Source organism: Vulpes vulpes, chromosome 11 (genome assembly GCF_048418805.1).
Source record: "Vulpes vulpes isolate BD-2025 chromosome 11, VulVul3, whole genome shotgun sequence".
NCBI classification, from domain to species: Eukaryota; Metazoa; Chordata; class Mammalia; order Carnivora; family Canidae; genus Vulpes; species Vulpes vulpes.
Genome location: NC_132790.1, coordinates 20336990 through 20356174, shown reverse-complemented (window position 1 = coordinate 20356174; position 19185 = coordinate 20336990). Strand labels below are relative to the sequence as shown.

The window sequence follows — 19185 nt, the reverse complement described above, 5'->3', positions numbered from 1 at the left end:
CAATGCAGGGCAGGATATGGAGGCTGAAAACCCACAGCAGAGCCACGAGTAATCAGCCCTTAAACTGGGATGGGTGAACACGAGAGGCAGCAGTAAGGAGAAAAGCTGCATCCTTTTCCAGCAGGTCAGAGTGATTCTTCCACCAATGAAGTCTTGAGATTAACCCAATATCTTTCATGTGTCCACCTGGCAGTAGCATAAGAATAATAGCAATGCCCTATATAGAGTATCTGGCAGCTAAAAAATTACCATAAATAAAGTCTCATTTAATCTTCATAAAATTATTAGTTAGATATGCTCCTCGACATTCAAAAACTCCAAAAATCAGACTAATTCAGTGGCTGTATTAATAATACAACTTCAAATTTTCACATATTTGACACAATAAAGCATTATTTGCTATTCATTCAGAAAGGAAAAAATGATAATATAGCAGGTTGAATGGGACTACTAGTGGGTCTCCTCCAAATGTCATTTTCCCCAGCTTTATTCAGATATAATTGACATACAACATTTTATAAGTTTGAAGTGTACAATGTGTTGATTTGATATATATTGCAGAATGATTGCCACCATAGAGTTAGCTAACATTTGCATCACATCACATAATTACTATTTCTTTTTAGTGTCAAGGATATTTAAGTTCTACTCTATTAGCAACTTTCAAGTATATAATACAGTATTATTGCCATGTTGTGCATTAGATCCACAGAAATTACTTTTTTAAAACTAGAAGTTTGTACTCTTAGACCAACATCTCCCCATTAATCACCACCATGCGTGGTAACCACTATTCTACTGTTTCTATGACTTTGTTTTTTTTATATTCCACATATAGATTATGTCATACAGTATTTGTTTTTCTCTTTCTGACTTGTTTCACTGGTACTTTCCCTTCTGTCTGCCTCTTTTATTTATGAGGGCCCTTATGATTACATTGGCTCCACCCACATAATTCAGAATAATACCTGCTGATTAGCAACCTTAATCCCTCTTTGCCATGTATCCTAATATTATTGCTTCCAAACAGTAAGAAATGACTTTTTAAAGCTTCAAGCAAAATTTCTCAGTAAATTAAATTGCCAAAAGATAAAGATCATGTTATGAGTGTACTCTCCAATAAACATCTCAGATGGATAACAACTGAGAGCAAAGGTCAAATTAAAGGTGGTACCTTCCCACTAAGGCATCAGAGTCCCAAAGTAGCCTCCATTTGGTTCAGAGATATACATGGAAGTGATAAAGGGAAAAATAGAAAAATTTGGAGAATTATGTCTTTAAAAGATTTGAAATGTGTTTATTGGCACATAAGTGGAACCAAGTACATAAGAAACATACTAGGTTTTTAACCAACTTATGTTGCCAAAAAAAAAAAAAAAAAAATCAAGAGCTCAGCTAAGAAATCCCTTGACTGTGATCCCTGGGTAGCTCAGTGGTTTAGTGCCTGCCTTTGGCCCAGAGCATGATTCTGGAGTCCCGGATCGAGTCCCACATCAGGCTTCCGGCATGGAGCCTGCTTTTCTCTCGGCCTGTGTCTCTGCCTCTCTCTCTCTCTCTCTCTCTGTGTCTTTCATGAATAAATAAATAAAATCTTAAAAAAAAAAAAAAAAAGAAATCCCTTGACTACTTAAGAGTTAATCTAACTCTTGAGATAAAACATTTCAACACCAGAAAATGGACTGAGAAACCTCTGCTGTCCCCAAGAAGGACATATTCCCCCAATTCCTATTTTAGATATGACATAAGAAGATAATAGAAAAGAAAAAAGATTCCAGAGAGATGCTTTCATGAGTCACAGTAAGGAATAGACAAGAGAGTTTCTGCTAGAGACTCTATCAAGAAACTTCTTCCACCCACCACCTCCCCACAAAAAGAGAAACTTCGCCCAAATCCAGGGCACAGAGAGTATTCCCAGTGTCTGCCCAATGGGGACTTCAAAATTGCTATGAAATAATGACCATTGTATGCCTCATATTCATCATCTTTCCAAATGGAAGAAGTTGTTGTTAAATGTTTCTGTCACACTATCATATAATTAATAAGGGGGTGAGAAGTCAGCACATAAATTTCCTTTTAAATCATAGGTCTCAGGGCACATGGCTGGTTCAGTGGCTGAGTGTCTGCCTTTGGCTCAGATTATGATCCTGGAGTCCTGGGGTGGAGTCCCACATCAGCTGCCCGTAGGGAGCCTGCTTCTTCTTCTGATTATGTCTCTGCTTCTGTCTGTGTGTCTCTCGTGAATAAATAAATAAATATTTAAAAATACTAAAAAATAAAATATTTCTTAAAATAAATAAATCAGGTCTCTAGGCCAAGAAAAGACTGAAACAAATCTGATGGAGAAATTCTTGTGTATCAGCTGAAGATCCTACACTTGGAGCTGGGTGAAGTGCCTGGATAGGACTTTGGGGTTTCTACAGTGGAGATGATTTGAATGCGTTCTAATATGGGAAGAAGAGAGAACACAGAAATATTAGGTGATCAAAAGCATGGGTGAAAAAAAAAAAAAAAGCATGGGTGGATCATGGATCACACACTCAGACAGCATTCACTGCAAACCCATGAGCTTCCCTACATTTCCAACCTTCCCTTGCAGTTGAGTTATGGCCTTGTTAAGACAATGTGCTTATCAAGGAAAAAGTGAGCAAAAATAACAAATCACTTCAAGACCAGGGCAGCCCGGGGGGCTCAGCGGTTTAGCGCAGCCTTCGGTCCAGGACGTGATCCTGGAGTCCCCGGTTGGAGTCCCACATACGGCTCCCTGAGTGGAGCCTGCTTCTCCCTCTGCCTGTGACTCTGCCTCTCTCTCTCTCTCTCTCTCTCATGAATAAATAAATAAAATATTTTTTTAAAAAGACCAAAAAGGAAATAATTTCTCTTCCCTGCTTTCACAACTTAGAGAAACGCATGTTGCATACGACGACACTTCACAAGACAGAGGGATCCAAAATTTCTGGTTACTTAATGGAGAATAGATTCTGTTGATATACACTATACTGTAAATGAGAGAGAAATGAACTTTATCAATTCACTGAAATAAAGTATAGCTTAAACTATCCTAATACAGACATGTTTATTTTGAGATGCCATAAGACATATAACTAGAGATGTCAAGAAACAGTTGAATATATGATTTTAAAGAAAAATTCAAGGCTGGAGATACCAATTTGGAGGTCATTCTAATTTAGAAATGGAATTTAAAGCCATACAACTGTCTCTGATTAGGGGAGAGAGTATGGATATAGAAAAAGACACAGAATCACAGGATATTACCTTATTTCCTCTTTTTAACATCTGAGTATTTGTGTGCTGTACCATATTCTCTATTATCACTGTGGACTCATAACTTGTTCTTGGTTCATGCATCCAACTCAGACAACTAACTCTGAGGGCAATGCCTATGTCTATGTCACTCAACCATTTTCTGCAAAAGTTAAAAAATTTATTTTTTAAAGCTAGTTTTTTGTTTTTTAAGATTTTATTCATTCATGAAAGACAGAGAGAGACAGAGAGAGAGAGAGAAAGAGATTGGCAGAGACACAGGCAGAGGGAGAAGCAGGCTCTGTGCAGGGAGCCTGATGTGGGACTCGATCCTGAGTCTCCAGGATCATGCCCTGGGCTGAAGGTGGTGCTAAACTGCTAAGCCACCAGGGCTGCCCAAGAAATTTATTTAATATAATAATAGTGATAGTTCCTTGCATATAAAATGTAATCATTTTTCAATGATTTCAATCCTTAATCTTTTTCAACAGCTTACTTTTTTTTAAAAAAAAAAAAAAAGCATTTTTAATGCCTTTTACCTAAATTGATTTATACAGCATTTGTGGTTATGATGGCAATTATGTTGGAGATGATGATGATGGCTATCACACAGTCTTAGATGGTAAGCAGAAGGCAGAACAGCCTCTGAAAATATCGGAAATCTCACATACATCAAATCTAAAGCATCTTGCTTGGGTAACAAACTTCAAGTTAGAATGAGAGCTAATATTGAGCACCCCCTAAGTGCTGAGCAATGTACCAAGTAGTTTCCAGATTTTAATCTTTACAAAACCCTTACAGCATAGGTACAATTGGTTCTCCTTTATAGGTTAGGACTAAGTTTCCAAAAGGTGGGAATCTAACTATGGTCAAAAATCAGGAAGTAAGGGAGTTAGGATTTGACTCCAAGTATATTTTATTCTAAAGCCTATTTGCAGCCTTTCTGCTTCAAAACACTAAAGTACTAAAATTGGGGTCTTGGTCAATAAGTTCTTTTTTTCTCCTGCTAGTAAGAGAAAACTGTGAAAGAAACATAAACTTTCTCAAGACTTCCCCACAACAGATAACATGAGCCATACTGTCCCTGATTTGCTTGGTTTTTGCTCCATAGATGATGGGATTAAGCATGGGGCAAATTAATGCTTAGAGATTTGCCAGAAGGATGTGGATATGGTGGGGGATATTCTTGCCAAATCAATGGGTCAAGAAAGTAAAAAAGGATGGGATGAAAAAGAGGAGAATGATTTCAATGTGGGAACCACAGGTATTGAGAGCTTTGTGCCGGGAATCCTGGGAAGGAAGTCTAAACACAGCTCAGAGAATCAAAGTGTAGAAAATACCGATGAGTGCAATATCTACCAAAACTGATGCCATTGGCACTGAGAAGCCATACAAGATATTGACAGTGATGTCAGCACAGGCCAATCTGGCCACCCCAATATGCTCACATTATAAGTGGGGGATGATATTTATTTGACAGTATGGCAGTCTCTTCAACTGGAATATGATCAAGAATATGTCCCAGTGCTTCATTCCCAGATTGCCAGAGTCATTTTTCCAATTGCCATAGGAATTAAGATGGCTATGTATCTCAAGGGAGTACAAATGGCCACATAGTGGTCAAATGCCATGGCCATCAGGATACCTGACTCAGCCACAAAGGCAACATGTATGAAAAACACCTGAGTGATGCAGGCATCAAAGGCAATCTCCCCAGCATGAAACCAAAAGATAGCCAGGGCCTTGGGAACAGTGGTGGTGGACAGCAGGATATTAGTGCCAGCCAACATGGATAGGAAAACATACATGGGTTCATGGAGGGTGCATTCACTGAATACAAGGATGAGGGCTTCATTTCCCAATACTGCAGTGATGGACTGTGGCAGAAGGGGATAGAAAACCAGGCGTGGTAGTTCTCCAGTCCCGGGATGCCAAGTAGGATGAACACAGTGGGGTGGAAGGTGTGAAGTTAGCACCAAACATACCTACTTTAGGAGTCTCTCTATGAAGACTACAGAAAGGAAGAATCAGTGGGCAGAACCAACAATAACTTTCACTAAAAGTTGGACATTAGATAATTAAATCAATCACTAATGCCTTGACTTAGAGTATATAATGCTATGCTTTTATTTCCTACATTATCATTATAAACACAAATATAAATAAAAGTTCCTGCTCACACCTCAGCAATGTCTAGAAGCCATACATAGCTCCTCATTCTCACTTACATGCTCCATCTCTGGCTTTAAGCATCCTTCACTTGTTCTGGTGCAACAGCATCTTAAATAACTGAGTTCTCTATCTCCCAGTTTCCCATCCTCAACCCCTCCATGTCCATGAGCTAGCTATGTTACAGCCTGGCTGCTATGCACAAAACAAACTGAAATCTTATCAGATTTCCTCTTATAATCTGTATATAATGATTTATTCATCACAAGATAAAGCCCAAACTTCTCAAGCATACAAAGCTTCACAATCCTCCTGATACTCTCTTCTCTAGCTTTAGTTCCATTTAGGCATTCTGATATTAAATTACATGAAAGTTAAATAGATCATGATCTATTCTCCACATAAAATCTGAGTTTTCCACCTTTCATGATTTTTCTCAAGCTTTTCTCTTAAGCTGTAACATACTTTTCTACCTTTGATGTTTGTTAAACGCCTGAGCTCCCAATTCACAGCTTAAATATTTATCATCTGAGAAGTCTTCTCCAGATTGAAATTCTGGGCTTCCAACTTTCTGATATTGACAAAAGGTAAGTTTTTTACACTTCAGAAATTTAGCCTAACCTGTGAAAATGAACTATTCATATTTACCTTGCAAGGATTAAACCAAATACTTTCTTTAAACTGCCTACTATAATGCCTAGAATAAAAAATGCTACATAAATGCCAGTTATTAATAGTCAGCAGATCAATACAACTACATAGAGAGCCCAGAAACTAATATATTTGAAATTTTAAATGTAATAAAATACCATTTCAATTTAGTGAGTAAAGGAAGGCCTGGCCAATTAATGTCATTGGGATATTGAGCAATGATATTTTTGTAAAAGAATAAAGCTAGTTCCCACCTTACTCACTAAACAAAGAGAAATCTTAGATAAATTAAAGATGTATATATATTTTTAAATATGTATATTTTTAAAATAAAACCAAAAAATATTAAAAATTAAGGTGAAGGTCTTAGGGGAAAACAAAAGAAAATTTTTAAGTTTGGAAAGATTTAAGTTAAGAACATGGTATTTCATGGACAATAATAATTGAATGATATAACTATGCAAAAATGTAGACAAGAATAAATTCTAGGAGAACAAATAAAAGTTCTAATAGAAAAGTTATAAAACATAATAGACAAAAGACTAATATCCTTATTAAAAGTTAGTATAAATGAATGAGCAAAAAACAAAAAATATGCAAAGAATCAAAATAGGCAATTCACACAAGAAAAATGGCCATTATACACATGAATAGATACTCAAAATTTAAAGAAACAAAAATCTGTCATTTTGAAGTATCATAATTTTACTATTAAATTGGAAAACATAAGGAAAAAATTAGCCTCCAGTGCTGGTGACACAGCATGAGAACATATAGATATTTCTACAAGGATATTCATTGTTAAACTGTTGCTTAATAAAAGAAATTATGACAACATCTATATGTTAATAGAGGAAAAATAAATTATGGCATATACAGTACAATAATATGTTTTGTTTCCATTTTTAACAAAAAAAGTATCAGCCAAGGCATACAATTAAGTGAAAAAGCAAATTGAAAATTAAAATGAATACAATAATTCTTTTCTTCTTTCTTGTATCAGTTATAGCACTTTACAAGTACAGAAAAATCCAATCTCACTTTGACATGAAAACAGAAGGAAATGTCTTTCTTCTGAAACTGAAAGGTATGTTTCTATCAAGTTTATAAACAAATTCAAGCAAGGGCCATATTTTTTTCTGACTCAGATCTGCCTCCAGGTGTTGAGTCTCCTAAGGCCAAGACTAAGGTGAGATGAATGAGAACTTACCTCCATACGAAATGTAAGTGTGCAAAAAATCAGTAAATAGGATAAGTAATATTTTAATACAATTTTCAAATCAAAATTGATGCAAAATATCCATGATGAGGAAGATAACAAAATTTTAAATAAAGATAAGATTAACCATGCTGTACTTAGCCATATCAGAGCCCAAAGTAAAAGGGAAAATGGGAACACTTATATATATGTTTTTACGTGCTTTTTTTTAAAGATTTATTTATTTATTTTTATTTATGATAGACACAGAGAGAGAGAGAAAGAGGCAGAGACACAGGAGGAGGGAGAAGCAGGCTCTATGCCGGGAGCCCGACACGGGACTCGATCCCGGGACTCGATCCCGGGACTCCAGGATCGCGCCCTGGGCCAAAGGCAGGCGCCAAACCACTAAGCCAGCCAGGGATCCTCTTTTATGTGCTTTTAATGGTTAATTCTTTCCCTAATTTTATTTTCAGACAATTATTTATGAGTTTCTCCCATTAAAGCCACTAAAATTATAATAAATTCTAATTTTATATAAATAGTATATTTAAACTTAATGTTGTGAGTTTTAGTATACTTACTTTTTAATTGTGTTCATTTTTTTCAACAGTGTTCCATTTTTATAATTTTTTTAAAGATTTATTTCTTTCTTTGACAATGTGTGTGTGTGTGTGTGTGCACGTGCCCATGTGAGTCAGGGGAAGGGCAGAAGAAGAGAATCCTCAAGCAGACTCCCCACTGAGTGTGGAGCTTAACATGGAGCTTGATCTCAAGAACTATGAGATGACCTGGGCCAAAACCCCAAGTGCCAGACACTTAACCAACTGAACCATCCAAGAGCCCCCAGTATTCAATATTTTTTTAAACCACTGTTAATTCTGGAAAAAATATTTGTTATACCCCCAATCCTGCATAGTAAAAAACATATGTAGCAGTTCAAGATGTCAAGATGTATGTACTTACACTACATTATCCAGAGGAATCAAGATCTGATCTGAATCAGTTTATTCAGAAAAAGTTTATTCCAGAAAAACCTACAATTCCTAGGAATGAAATATTTATCCCCTTCCTAGAAACTTGCCCCAGTTCAAGAGAAAGTTCTTCCTCAACATATGAAAGAAGCTGACAGATAGACTCTGGACAGTATTTGTATATTAGGTGTATTAGGTATTAGGACAGTATTTGAACCTCATCCACAGGAATCTCTGCAAGGAGAGAGCTTCTATTCCACTCTTTAGGGAGCATCTGCTTTAATCAGACAGAAGCAGACCCCAGCAGGACCAATCTCCAGAGATCACTCACTCAGGAACCAGAGAGAGTGGGCAATCTAACTATGCCCTACCTATAGCAGTCTATACATACTGCATCTGTTAAAGACCCCATGTCTCTGGCGAAAATATGGGCAGAGTGGATTTGAGTTGCTACTAGTCAATACATAGAACGTTGAAACCCTGCCTATACCAGCTAGACCTCAATGTACATACAAACCTGTGAAGATGTAGAAATAAATCAGAAGGAACTAAGTGGGGTGTGTGTGTGTGTGTGCATGCATGTGTGTTCAAATGATTTTCAGTCATAAATTAGATAATATTTAACAGTGAAGGGTCCAGAAGTCAACCACTTTATAACATTTAATATTAATCAATCCATAAATATGCATAATTAATCCTGTGCTAGATGTTGGAACTCTGATGATGGGTAAGACTTATTTTTTGCCCTCACAGAACACAAGCTTTGATGGTTTCATGGAATAATTAATATTCAGCTGAAACATAAATGTTATTGCTATGAAAGCCAAAGGACAAAGTAATCACCTCTGACTTGGGGGGATTGGCAAAGACTTCTAAAGGGAATTGACATCAATACTCTACCATTTCTCAGCTGACAAAGCTGAAAAGTTTTGTTATGTAAAACTTGCTTTTATTTTAATATTGATGTCAGTATTTCAACTGCTGTAAAATTATAAACTTTTATACTTCGATGAGCCCCGAGGAGCTAGTTTCCTTTGCTCGCGGATGCAGGCATGCTTCCCACCCACGTGCAGAGCTGCGCAGCCCCCTCATTATTCATCCTCTCTGACACTTGGGTGCCCCTGTGTATATAACTGATAGCAAAGATACTATCTCATAAGGCTATGTAGGTATTAAATAAGTTAAAACGTCAAAGCATTTAACATGGCTCCCAGCATTGATTAATCCCTTAATAAATATTAGCTATTGTCTTAATTATAATTATTAATATTATTATATACTAATGCATTACTATATAGTGGTATGTTTTGAGATAGAAATGGAAAGGTAATTTAGGACTACTTACTTTAAGTTAATGCTTGGCTTAGAAATTACCTTGTAGTTCTATGATTTCTAAACTGTGGTTAATGGAACACTACGTTATTTTAGAGGTGTAAATTGATGGGCTATCAGAAAAATGAAAAATGACAAAGATATGGACACAAATATCTATGTTCACATTACTGTGGGATATGATGCAAACTCTAGCTTTCCCTTGGACAGCCATGTGAATAACCCACGGAGTGTCAGTACATTTCACTTATTTGACCATGGAACTTTTTTATAAAGCATCTATTATGATATCTGCTATTTCTGCAGAATATTCTATGGAAAACATTTCTGTAAATAATGAAGACTGCTTGAAAGTATTTGACAGAAGCTCTGCCTTTTCAAATGTTTAACTTCAAGTCAATTTATAATTTACCTATATAATATACCTATATAATTTATAGGTTACAGTGTAAATGATGTGAAAATGAGGTGAAAGATGATAACAGACATAAGTAATTGGTAGAAGCAATGTGAAAAAGAAAACTAACAATACTAAGACCTTAGCATTAATGAAATATTTCTCAGATACTTACTATGAGCCAAGGATTAAGTACTAGCTATGTGGTTTATTTCATTTCAACCCTATGAGGTATTATTGCTATCCCCATGACAGATGGAAGAAATGAGAACTAAAAATATTAAATATGTTTCACACATTCACACAGCTAGAAAATAATAGGGACATGACTTTAATCCTGACAAGATTCCAAATATTATCCACATAACTATTTAGTGGTATAATAATCAATATTGGTAACAATCATTAACTTCTTGAGAAACAGGACAGAGAGGAAGAGGTTGAGTAACTCCCCAGGGTTTCCAGCTCAGCGATGTTGATGGAATCAGCATAATCTAGTTCCTAAGAAAAGGAATTGAACAGGAAGAAAAGCTAGCCTCAATGGGAGCTCCATTTCCTGGAGGAGATATCCAGTTGATAGATATATTGATATATTTATCAAAAAAGAGTTCTAGGATGAAGAGAGGGATGTTGAACTCATTTGTGTCAATGGTAGTTGAAGAAATGAGTATATATACTCTCTTCTGAAAAAGCATGAAAGAATGACAGGCAAGACTAAACTCCAAGAGATTATTACTTTAATGTTGCTAAACTGGCCAGGAATAATGTGCTATAATTCCTAATACTGAGAAGGGTCAGAGACCAGTTTAGAAAATAAAATCAAAAGTGCCCTGTTTCCTCTTACCCTAGTCTATTCCCTGGTCTCTGTGTTACAACAAAGGTGTAAGAAGTAAGACGCTCTGCAACCCGCAGCTTATTTGCCTCCCTGACACCAACTGCCTTTGTGAGGAACTGATTTACTCACCACTGGTTTGTGGACTAATTCAGCTGATCATTTGAGTGCATAATAGAAATGCATGTTCTAACATCAGGAGGTAATTGTGCTCTCATTCATTTTTTCAAAATTTATCATGTGCCAGGCATTTCATAATGCACTGAAGTACAAATATGAAGGATACTCACTCTTCTGATTTCAAGGAGTTAATAGTCAACTAGGGGTACAAATAAACAACTCATTATAATTCACTATATACATTTTGGGATTTGTATAAGGTGCAATCAGTATACAAAGATACTAACCTTGGATTGCTTGGAAAAATCACAAAAAGAGTTTTCAGGGAAGCTAGTTCTTAATTTAAAATTTGAAGAATGAACAGTTTTTCAGAGGGCTGAAGGACATGCATGACTGTTTTTCAAAAACACTTGCCATTGTAAAAGTGAGGAGAGAGCTACTTGAGTCTGTACAAAGAATCAATGCACATTTAAAGATTTTTTTAAAATAACTGGAACACCTTCAAATGTTAAATATAAAATTATTCTCATCCTTGTGTTTATAACCCGCTTTCTGGTGTGTTTAGTTCTCTGTGTTTCTGGAGTACGTCTGGTCTACTGAAGGTATCAATATTCACATCAGAGGCATGTATACTTAGTTATTATTTCTGGGTTACAGAGGAGGGATATGAGAAAAGAAGATACAGAAAACAAACAAACAGGAGAAGGAGGCAAAGATGTAGAGTCAGAAGAGGAAAAAAAGAAAAGTTGGAGGAGGATGACAACAAAGAAGGAAAAGAAAAAGGAAGAGAACTAAAAAGCCCTCTCTGTCCAAAAAAATTTCTATATTCCATGCCTTGTTTCCTTGATAAAGCTTGGAGTGCAGATTCGTGGAGAGCCATTAGCCCAGAGGGGAAGCACAGCACCAAGTCTTGATGTCAAGAAACCGGTGGGCTACACCCTCCCGGATCTGCTTAGTCTTCACACCATAGACGATGGGGTTGAGCATGGGTGGTACCACCACATAAAGATTGGCCAGCAGGATATGGACATGTCGAGGAATGTTACGTCCAAAGCGGTGGGTCAATAGCGTAAAGAAGGATGGAACATAAAACATGAGGATGACACAGAGGTGGGAGCCACAAGTGCTGAGGGCCTTGTGCCGGGCATCCTGGGAGGGCAAACGAAACACTGCTCGGAGGATCAGTGAGTAAGACACAGCAATGAGGATCACATCCAAGATGACCATGACAATGGGCACTGAGAAGCCATACCAGATGTTAATGGTGATGTCAGCACAGGCCAACCGGGCCACTCCAATATGCTCACAATAGGAATGGGGGACGATGTTGGTCCGGCAGAAGGGCAGCCGCTTCAACAAGAAGATCACTGGGAAGATGATGCAAAAGCTTCGGGTGACAATGGCCAGAGCAATCCTTCCCACAACTTGCCATGTTAGCACTGTTGTATAATGCAAGGGAGCACAGATGGCCACAAAGCGGTCAAAGGCCATAGCTAATAGGATGGCTGACTCCCCTACAAACATCACATGGACAAAGAAAACTTGGGTGACACAAGCATCAAAAGCAATATCATGGGCATGGAGCCAAAAGATGGCTAGAGCTTTGGGTACAGTAGTGGTAGACAGCAGGATGTCCGTGATGGCCAGCATAGAGAGGAAGAAGTACATGGGCTCATGAAGATTACGATCTGTGATGATGACCACTATCAGGATGGTGTTCCCCAGGACAGCAGTGATATACATGAGGCAGAGGGGTACTGATAGCCAAATGTGGTAAGCCTCCCACCCAGGGATGCCCAGTAAGACAAAAACTGCAGGGTGGAAGATGGTAAAGTTGGTGTGAGTCATGATGCACTTTAGGGTTCTTTATAATGACTCAGAAGCTGAAGAGTCTGCTGAAAGTGACAGAAACAGAAAAGACCTCTGAGTGTATGCAGAGATCATAAAAGATACGATCTCTAAACTGTGGGACTCTCCAGGCAAGTTCTCCCAGAGAATGCTCAGTTGGGCATAGGAATGACTTCTGACCCATGGTGCCTCATTACCATGTAGAGCTTCTGTGCCAATCATTCTTCAAGAACTAACAGAGGCTTCACCCTGCCTCTAGCTACTCTACTTCCAAAGTTTGGCCCCACTAGACTTTTCTGGTCTCATTCCACCATTTCCACCCAAATGACATATGCTCCCTTGATTGTTTTATACTTTTCCCTCCCCCAAGATCTTGCTCCTTCTCTATTTACTTGAATTTCCCCTTCTCTTCCACTTCTACTTACTCAAATTTTAACCTTAAAATACTTTCTTATATTCATTTGGGGATTATAAAAAATAGTGAAAGGGAATAAAGGGGAAAGAGAGAAAATGAGTGGGAAATATCAGTGAGGGTGACAGAACATGAGAGACTCCTAACTCTGGGAAACGAACAAGGGGTGGTGGAAGGGGAAGTGGGCGGGGGGTTGGAGTGACTGCATGATGGACACTGAGGGGAGCACTTGACAGGATGAGCACTGGGTGTAATGCTATATGTTGGCAAATCGAACTCCAATAAAAATATATGCAAAAAATAATAAAATTATAAGATATTTAAAGTAAAAGAAAAAAAACCTCCTTAAAATATACCACTTTGCAGTGGCCTATGTTTATAACAATGTATCTCCTTTCTGAAGATCTATTAGCTAAACTATATTGTAACTTGATTATTTAATCATGTTAAATTTATCTGGCTATTACTTTGACCGTTTCACATGATACTAACCTAGTATATTGGTACTTGTGGCTTCCTGTTCTTGAAAATGGAATACCAGGTGGATATCCAGAAGGAGCCTAAGGTATGTATTTCTCCAGTCTGGCCCAAATTCAGATCTTCCCTAAAAGCAGCAAAGAATAGAGCAACCAATGAAATTGAGAGAGACCATATTCATTGCCTGCTCCTTGTGACTTCTCATGCCCCTCCACAAACGGTTCCATAAAGGTGTGTTTAGTCTAGATCTTTTTATCCTTCAGAGCCCCTCCCCAGGAAAACTATTCTGGGTACAAGAATCAGTACACTTCCCTATAGATCCATTAATATAGCCTTCCTCCTGCCCAACTTGTTTCTTACCCTCAAAAATATTCAAGTCTCCCTTCTGCTAAGAAGAGTTAAGCATAAAGCTCTCTCTCCTTAGCTTTTCCGAACTTTCAGGTAAGATTGGTTTCCTGCTGCTGAAGCTCTGGACCAACTGTTAGCTATTAGAACAAGGGAAGATTAAAACTCTGGACTGGACATGGAGAAAAGGGACCATAGAGAAAATAAGGAGAGAATCAGGAGTATAAAGTTATCAAATAAATACTAGATGGGTCTACTGATAATCAGAGGGCCCCAGGGAGGAAGGCATCCAAAGGAATGAAAGCCCCAGGATGCCTGGGTGGCTCAGTGGTTGAGCATCTGCCTTTGGCTCAGGGCATGATCCTGGAATGCTGGGATCGAGGCCCACATCGGGATCCCTGCATGGAGCCTGCTTCTCCCTCTGCCTATGTCTCTGGCCCTCTCTCTCTCTGTTATTCTCTCATGAATGAATAAATAAAATCTTTAAAAAAAGGAATGAAAGCCCCTATTTATGTCTGTCTCCCCTGCCCCCATGCAGATATACTTGCTCAGAGTGTGATGGGCTGTGTGGAGGGAGGGATGGACTATAAGTGGGTACAGAAAAGGAAACAGGGCCAGGTTCAGGGAAGTATGGTCCCCAGGTAAGTTAATAATATGACATCTTTCAAGCCAGTATATTTTACTTTTTTAAGCCAGTATATTTTAAATATTCACTCAACTTCTATTTAGAGGAGAGGCTGAACTTTGCTGAAATAAACACAGAGAAGGATCACTGGTAGCATTGCTCTGCCTCTATCCTAAAGCATTGGCCCCAAATTTATATAAACAAAATTCCCACCAGAAAACAAATTCTTTTTCCTTAGAAAAAAATTTACTGAAAAATTTCCTTATCACTTCTCCCAACCCCATTAGCTGTTAATATATCCCTTCTCAATAAAAGATACCTGATATAAGTCCTCATAAAAATAACTCTAGCACTCTGCTATCATGCTAATGATATTTTAAAACCTCAACAGTGAGACAGCAAAGGCAGGATGGAAAGAAGGGCAGCAATGCCTGAATGACTGTTATTGAGCTTCCAGAAAGGAGGTTGCTGTGCATGAATAAGGACTTTCATTTCATTCAATGGCTTCTGAGGGCCCCATCCCAGCCCTGCTAAGAGTTTTCAGCAGGAGGGTTGTTGGCTCATTTAGGAAGAGGGATGAGAAAAGAGGAAAGTCACAGGCACCAAGAAGCACATCCAAAGTCTCATAGAAAGTACTTCCCAGAACCCTCAGAGAATATCTACATGAGCAAGACAAAAAGATCCATAATGGTGGAAAAGGGGCAGGGAGCCATACTGAATGGGAAGGAGCAGGTATAGTAAGTGAGGACACCAAGTTCTGGAGCCAGACTTCCTGGGCTAATATTCCAGTTCTTTCCTGACTAGCTGTATGATCTTGGGCAGTTACTTTACTCCCTGTTTTTTCATTTGTAACATGTGGGTGACAATGAACTGCATGTGGTAATCAGTAAGATTAAATGAGTTAGTTCAGATAAAGTGTTCCAAAAGTTATTATTATCTATAAATCTCTTTGGCTATCATCCCTTTTATTTTTTCAAAAGGCAAAACACTTCAATGAATATTCAACAACATTAAAATCTTATTCTTCACCTAAATATGACCAAAGGAAATTCCTTTCCAAGGATAAAGAAGAGTCAAAGGAAAAAAGTGCCCAAGGAGAGAAAAACAGCCTCAGAACAGATCTCTCAAAAAGACCCAGTGTCTCAGAACCAAGACCCGAGGGTTGGGTGGTACACCAAGCAGGTCCACCACTGAGAGTTCGGTTGGGTCATAACTAGCTGGCAGGTTTCCCTTAAGTGCTTTGAAAAACACCCATATATCTAAGCAGAAACAGAGACTGTCTCCTTCATTTATAGAATGCTGGGGGCAGGGCAGAGTGATGGGAGTTGGAGTTTCAGCTCTAGAACCAAGGAGAGCCAGGAGTGAGCATCAGTGAGCATTCAGTCCAGGCTAAGGAGAAATGAAGCCATTTCTTCCCTGTAACCCCTGAGCAGATTTTGCTGTCTCCTTTCCTCCTGGTATCTTCCTTTCTTCCTGAGAGTCCCAACCAATTCTATTTTTTGGTTATGCCCCTTCTCTCTTTAGGGGGTTATGTAAAAGCCTTTTATATCTTCATGCAGTCTTAATTTTGGAAGACTCTCCTGACACAAGAACATTAAAATGCACTCACAAACTTCATTAGGGATAATTGTTAGACAACTATATAGAAGTTGAGTCCATTACTTTTCTGCCTAGTTGTATTATGTAGATATTTATTTAAACAAATAGTAATTTATTTTGCCATTTTCTTTGTACATATGCTTCAGATCTCAAATGTTTTTCACCATTCTTGGGTTTTTTAAAAGGTACAGGCTCTACACACTGAAGTCATGTCCCTAATGAATAAAACAGCCTGCCCCTGGCTCCACATTACAAGGGTGGCCTCTGTTTGCACCACAATATATTGGAAAGATTAGTTATGAGATCTGTCACAAGAAATTCCTTTCAATACATAAGGTACAAAAACTTGTGAATGTTTATCTTTTCAATAAATTGGAATAAATGCAAATTTATCTCTCTAATAACCTCACTCCTGCTCACATCCACCTAAACCCAGAATGTAAAATGTTTTCATAATCTAAAGCCAGTGTTAGCTATACTGCAGAGGTACTGATATACCCTTAATTCACTGACATAGTGACTTGTGTTTTTTAATAAACATATCAAGGAAAATTTCCACCTACCCATTGTTTCACTTCAAATGAGCATTTTAAAGATTTTGTAAAAAAAAAAAAAAAAAATCTGTGTAAACATATAGTGGTGTAACATGTGTAAATATCATCCGCCATATTCTTATGTTGTGATGGCGAAAATATGGAGAACACTGCTCCAAGGCACAATCTCTTGTTTCAATCTCTATACCTATTCTACAAAGTACAGGATGGGAGACAAAATAAGTAGGACTTTCCTGGCTTATACACACCTGACACCCAAATTACCAAGAAAAGTTTCCTCAAGAGTCCTCCTCACTTTGGGACTGGGAGTTCACAGGACTAAGCACAGAGTCTGGCACATCATAAGTACTTAGGAAATATCTGAACAAATGAACCCTGGAACTGGTGAATTAATCTTTAAACACTAACTTTGTTTCACCAGAAGTATTGATCAAAATCTGAGGCATTTTCATGAATAGCTTCCATTGATAAACTCTGTCTTGATACGGCCTGATGCTGACTGCTCTGTGAAGTACCATCAAACATTTACCACGGGTATCCGGCTGGCTCAGTGGGTAGAACATATGACCTGACCTCAGGGCTGTGAGTTCAAGCCCAAATTGGGTGTGAAGCCACTTTAATTTTTCTTATTTTTTTTTTTAATCAAGAAAAGTCTCTTCCTTCACATTCCCCAGTGCTTTTCCTCCCCCATTCTGCATTACCCTTCCTAACTAGTGCCACCTCCTGGTCCAACTGACATCTCCCCCTGTGCCCACCTTCCTCACCCTGTACTCTGCCATGCTGCATTCCCTTTCTCATCCTTTGTCTCATTCCCACATCTCTACTTCCTCTCTCTCAGCTCTAGTCTCTGGCCTTCACAGATACTCCTAAATACACACATGCTCACACTCACACTTCTGTCCACCCCTCCCCTGCCACCTTCAATGCTCTTAAACTCACCACCAAATCATAGTATCAGCTGAAGGACTGAGAAGGTGGTAGAGCAAAGCTCAAAGCATTGCTTGTTCTGAAAGAAGAGGAATGAGAAGAAAAGAGAAAGCTGGAGATTAATCATGTTGGCATGAGGGGATATCACTATTCCTGCTCTGTTCAGGGTGCTTATATTTAGACTAAGAAGACACAGGCTTTCTTCTTCTGGAGGCAGGTGTCAGAGTCACCCCTGGGATCATTAAGCATGGAGCCAATGAACCAAAGGAGAAAAGAAAACTCTTCCCCTAATGCCAACAGGGAGCACTAACTCTAGGGAAAATTAGTAACTCCAGACAAAATGCACAGAAAGTATATGAAGACACAGCATAAGAGCAGTGACAGAAATCCCAGTGATAAAATAATAACATAATGACAGTTAACATCTAATGAGTCCTTATTACATCCTTGTCACTGTGTTAGAGCTAAACATAAATTATCTCATTTAATTCTCACAGCAATCCAATGAGATAAGGACTATTATTATATCCATTTGGCAGATAAAAAGATAAAGGTTTAGAGAGATCAAGTAGCTGATAAGAAAAAAGGACAAACACCCCCAGATGAGCATGTCAAAGTGTTTAGCCCAGTCTAGAAACTCTGATAAAAAGAACTAAGAGGAATAATCTGGAAGCAGCCTTGCAAGATCAATCACTTATGGTAAGTTTAAGAAAAAAGAAACAGAGTAAATTAAAGATTGATTAAAATATTTATCCAATAAAAGCAAAATTTATTTTGTGTGAGCACTTAATTAAAGTACTCTAAAATTTTTAGGAAGAGAGTACTTCTTCCCAACTCATCATGTAACTTTTGGAGCAAAAAGTTGCTAGGAACCCAATAAGGAGAAAAGAAAATGACATCAACTGAACAATCCCATTTTCAGGTATTTACCCAAGAGAAATAAATCGTAAACCCACAAAACCTTGTACACAAGTGTTCACAGCAGCTTTATTCTTTTTTTTTAAAGATTTTATTTATTTATTCATGAGAGACACAGAGAGAGAGGTAGAGACACAGGCAGAGAGAGAGGCAGGCTCCGTGCAGGGAGCCCGATACGGGATTCGATCCCAGGACTCCAGGATCACACCCTGGGCAACGCTGAGCCACCCAGGGATCCCCAGCAGCTTTATTCATAGTAGCTAAAAATTGAAACAACTCAAATGCCTATCAACAGAAGGATGGATTAAAAAATTGTGATATATTTATACAATGGATCCTGTTCAGTAAGTAAAATGAAAAAATTACTAAAACATGCATCAACACAATTTAAACTCAAGATCATTATGTTGAATGAAAATTAGATACAAAGGCTACATACTGTATGATTCCATTTGTAGGAACTTCAACAACGGACAATTAATCTGTGGTGACATAAATCAGAGTGCTTGCCTCCAGGGTGGAAGGAAGCAGGGGGAGTTTCTTTGG

At 38.1% G+C, this 19185-nt stretch overlaps 2 protein-coding genes and 1 pseudogene across 3 annotated transcripts in view; all 3 read right to left on the bottom strand.

Moving 5' to 3' along the window:
• The window catches only part of FHIP1B (FHF complex subunit HOOK interacting protein 1B), a 117260-nt gene that overhangs the window by 13390 nt on the left and 84685 nt on the right, over window positions 1–19185 (bottom strand). The gene's annotated exons all lie outside the window — the stretch shown is intronic.
• LOC112910908 (olfactory receptor 52B2-like) lies at window positions 4210–5230 on the bottom strand (annotated as a pseudogene).
• On the bottom strand, window positions 11465–13096 carry OR52B2 (olfactory receptor family 52 subfamily B member 2). The gene has a single exon (XM_025987207.2). The coding sequence runs from the start codon at window positions 12780–12782 to the stop codon at window positions 11814–11816; it is 969 nt and encodes a 322-aa protein (XP_025842992.1). The 5' UTR covers window positions 12783–13096; the 3' UTR covers window positions 11465–11813.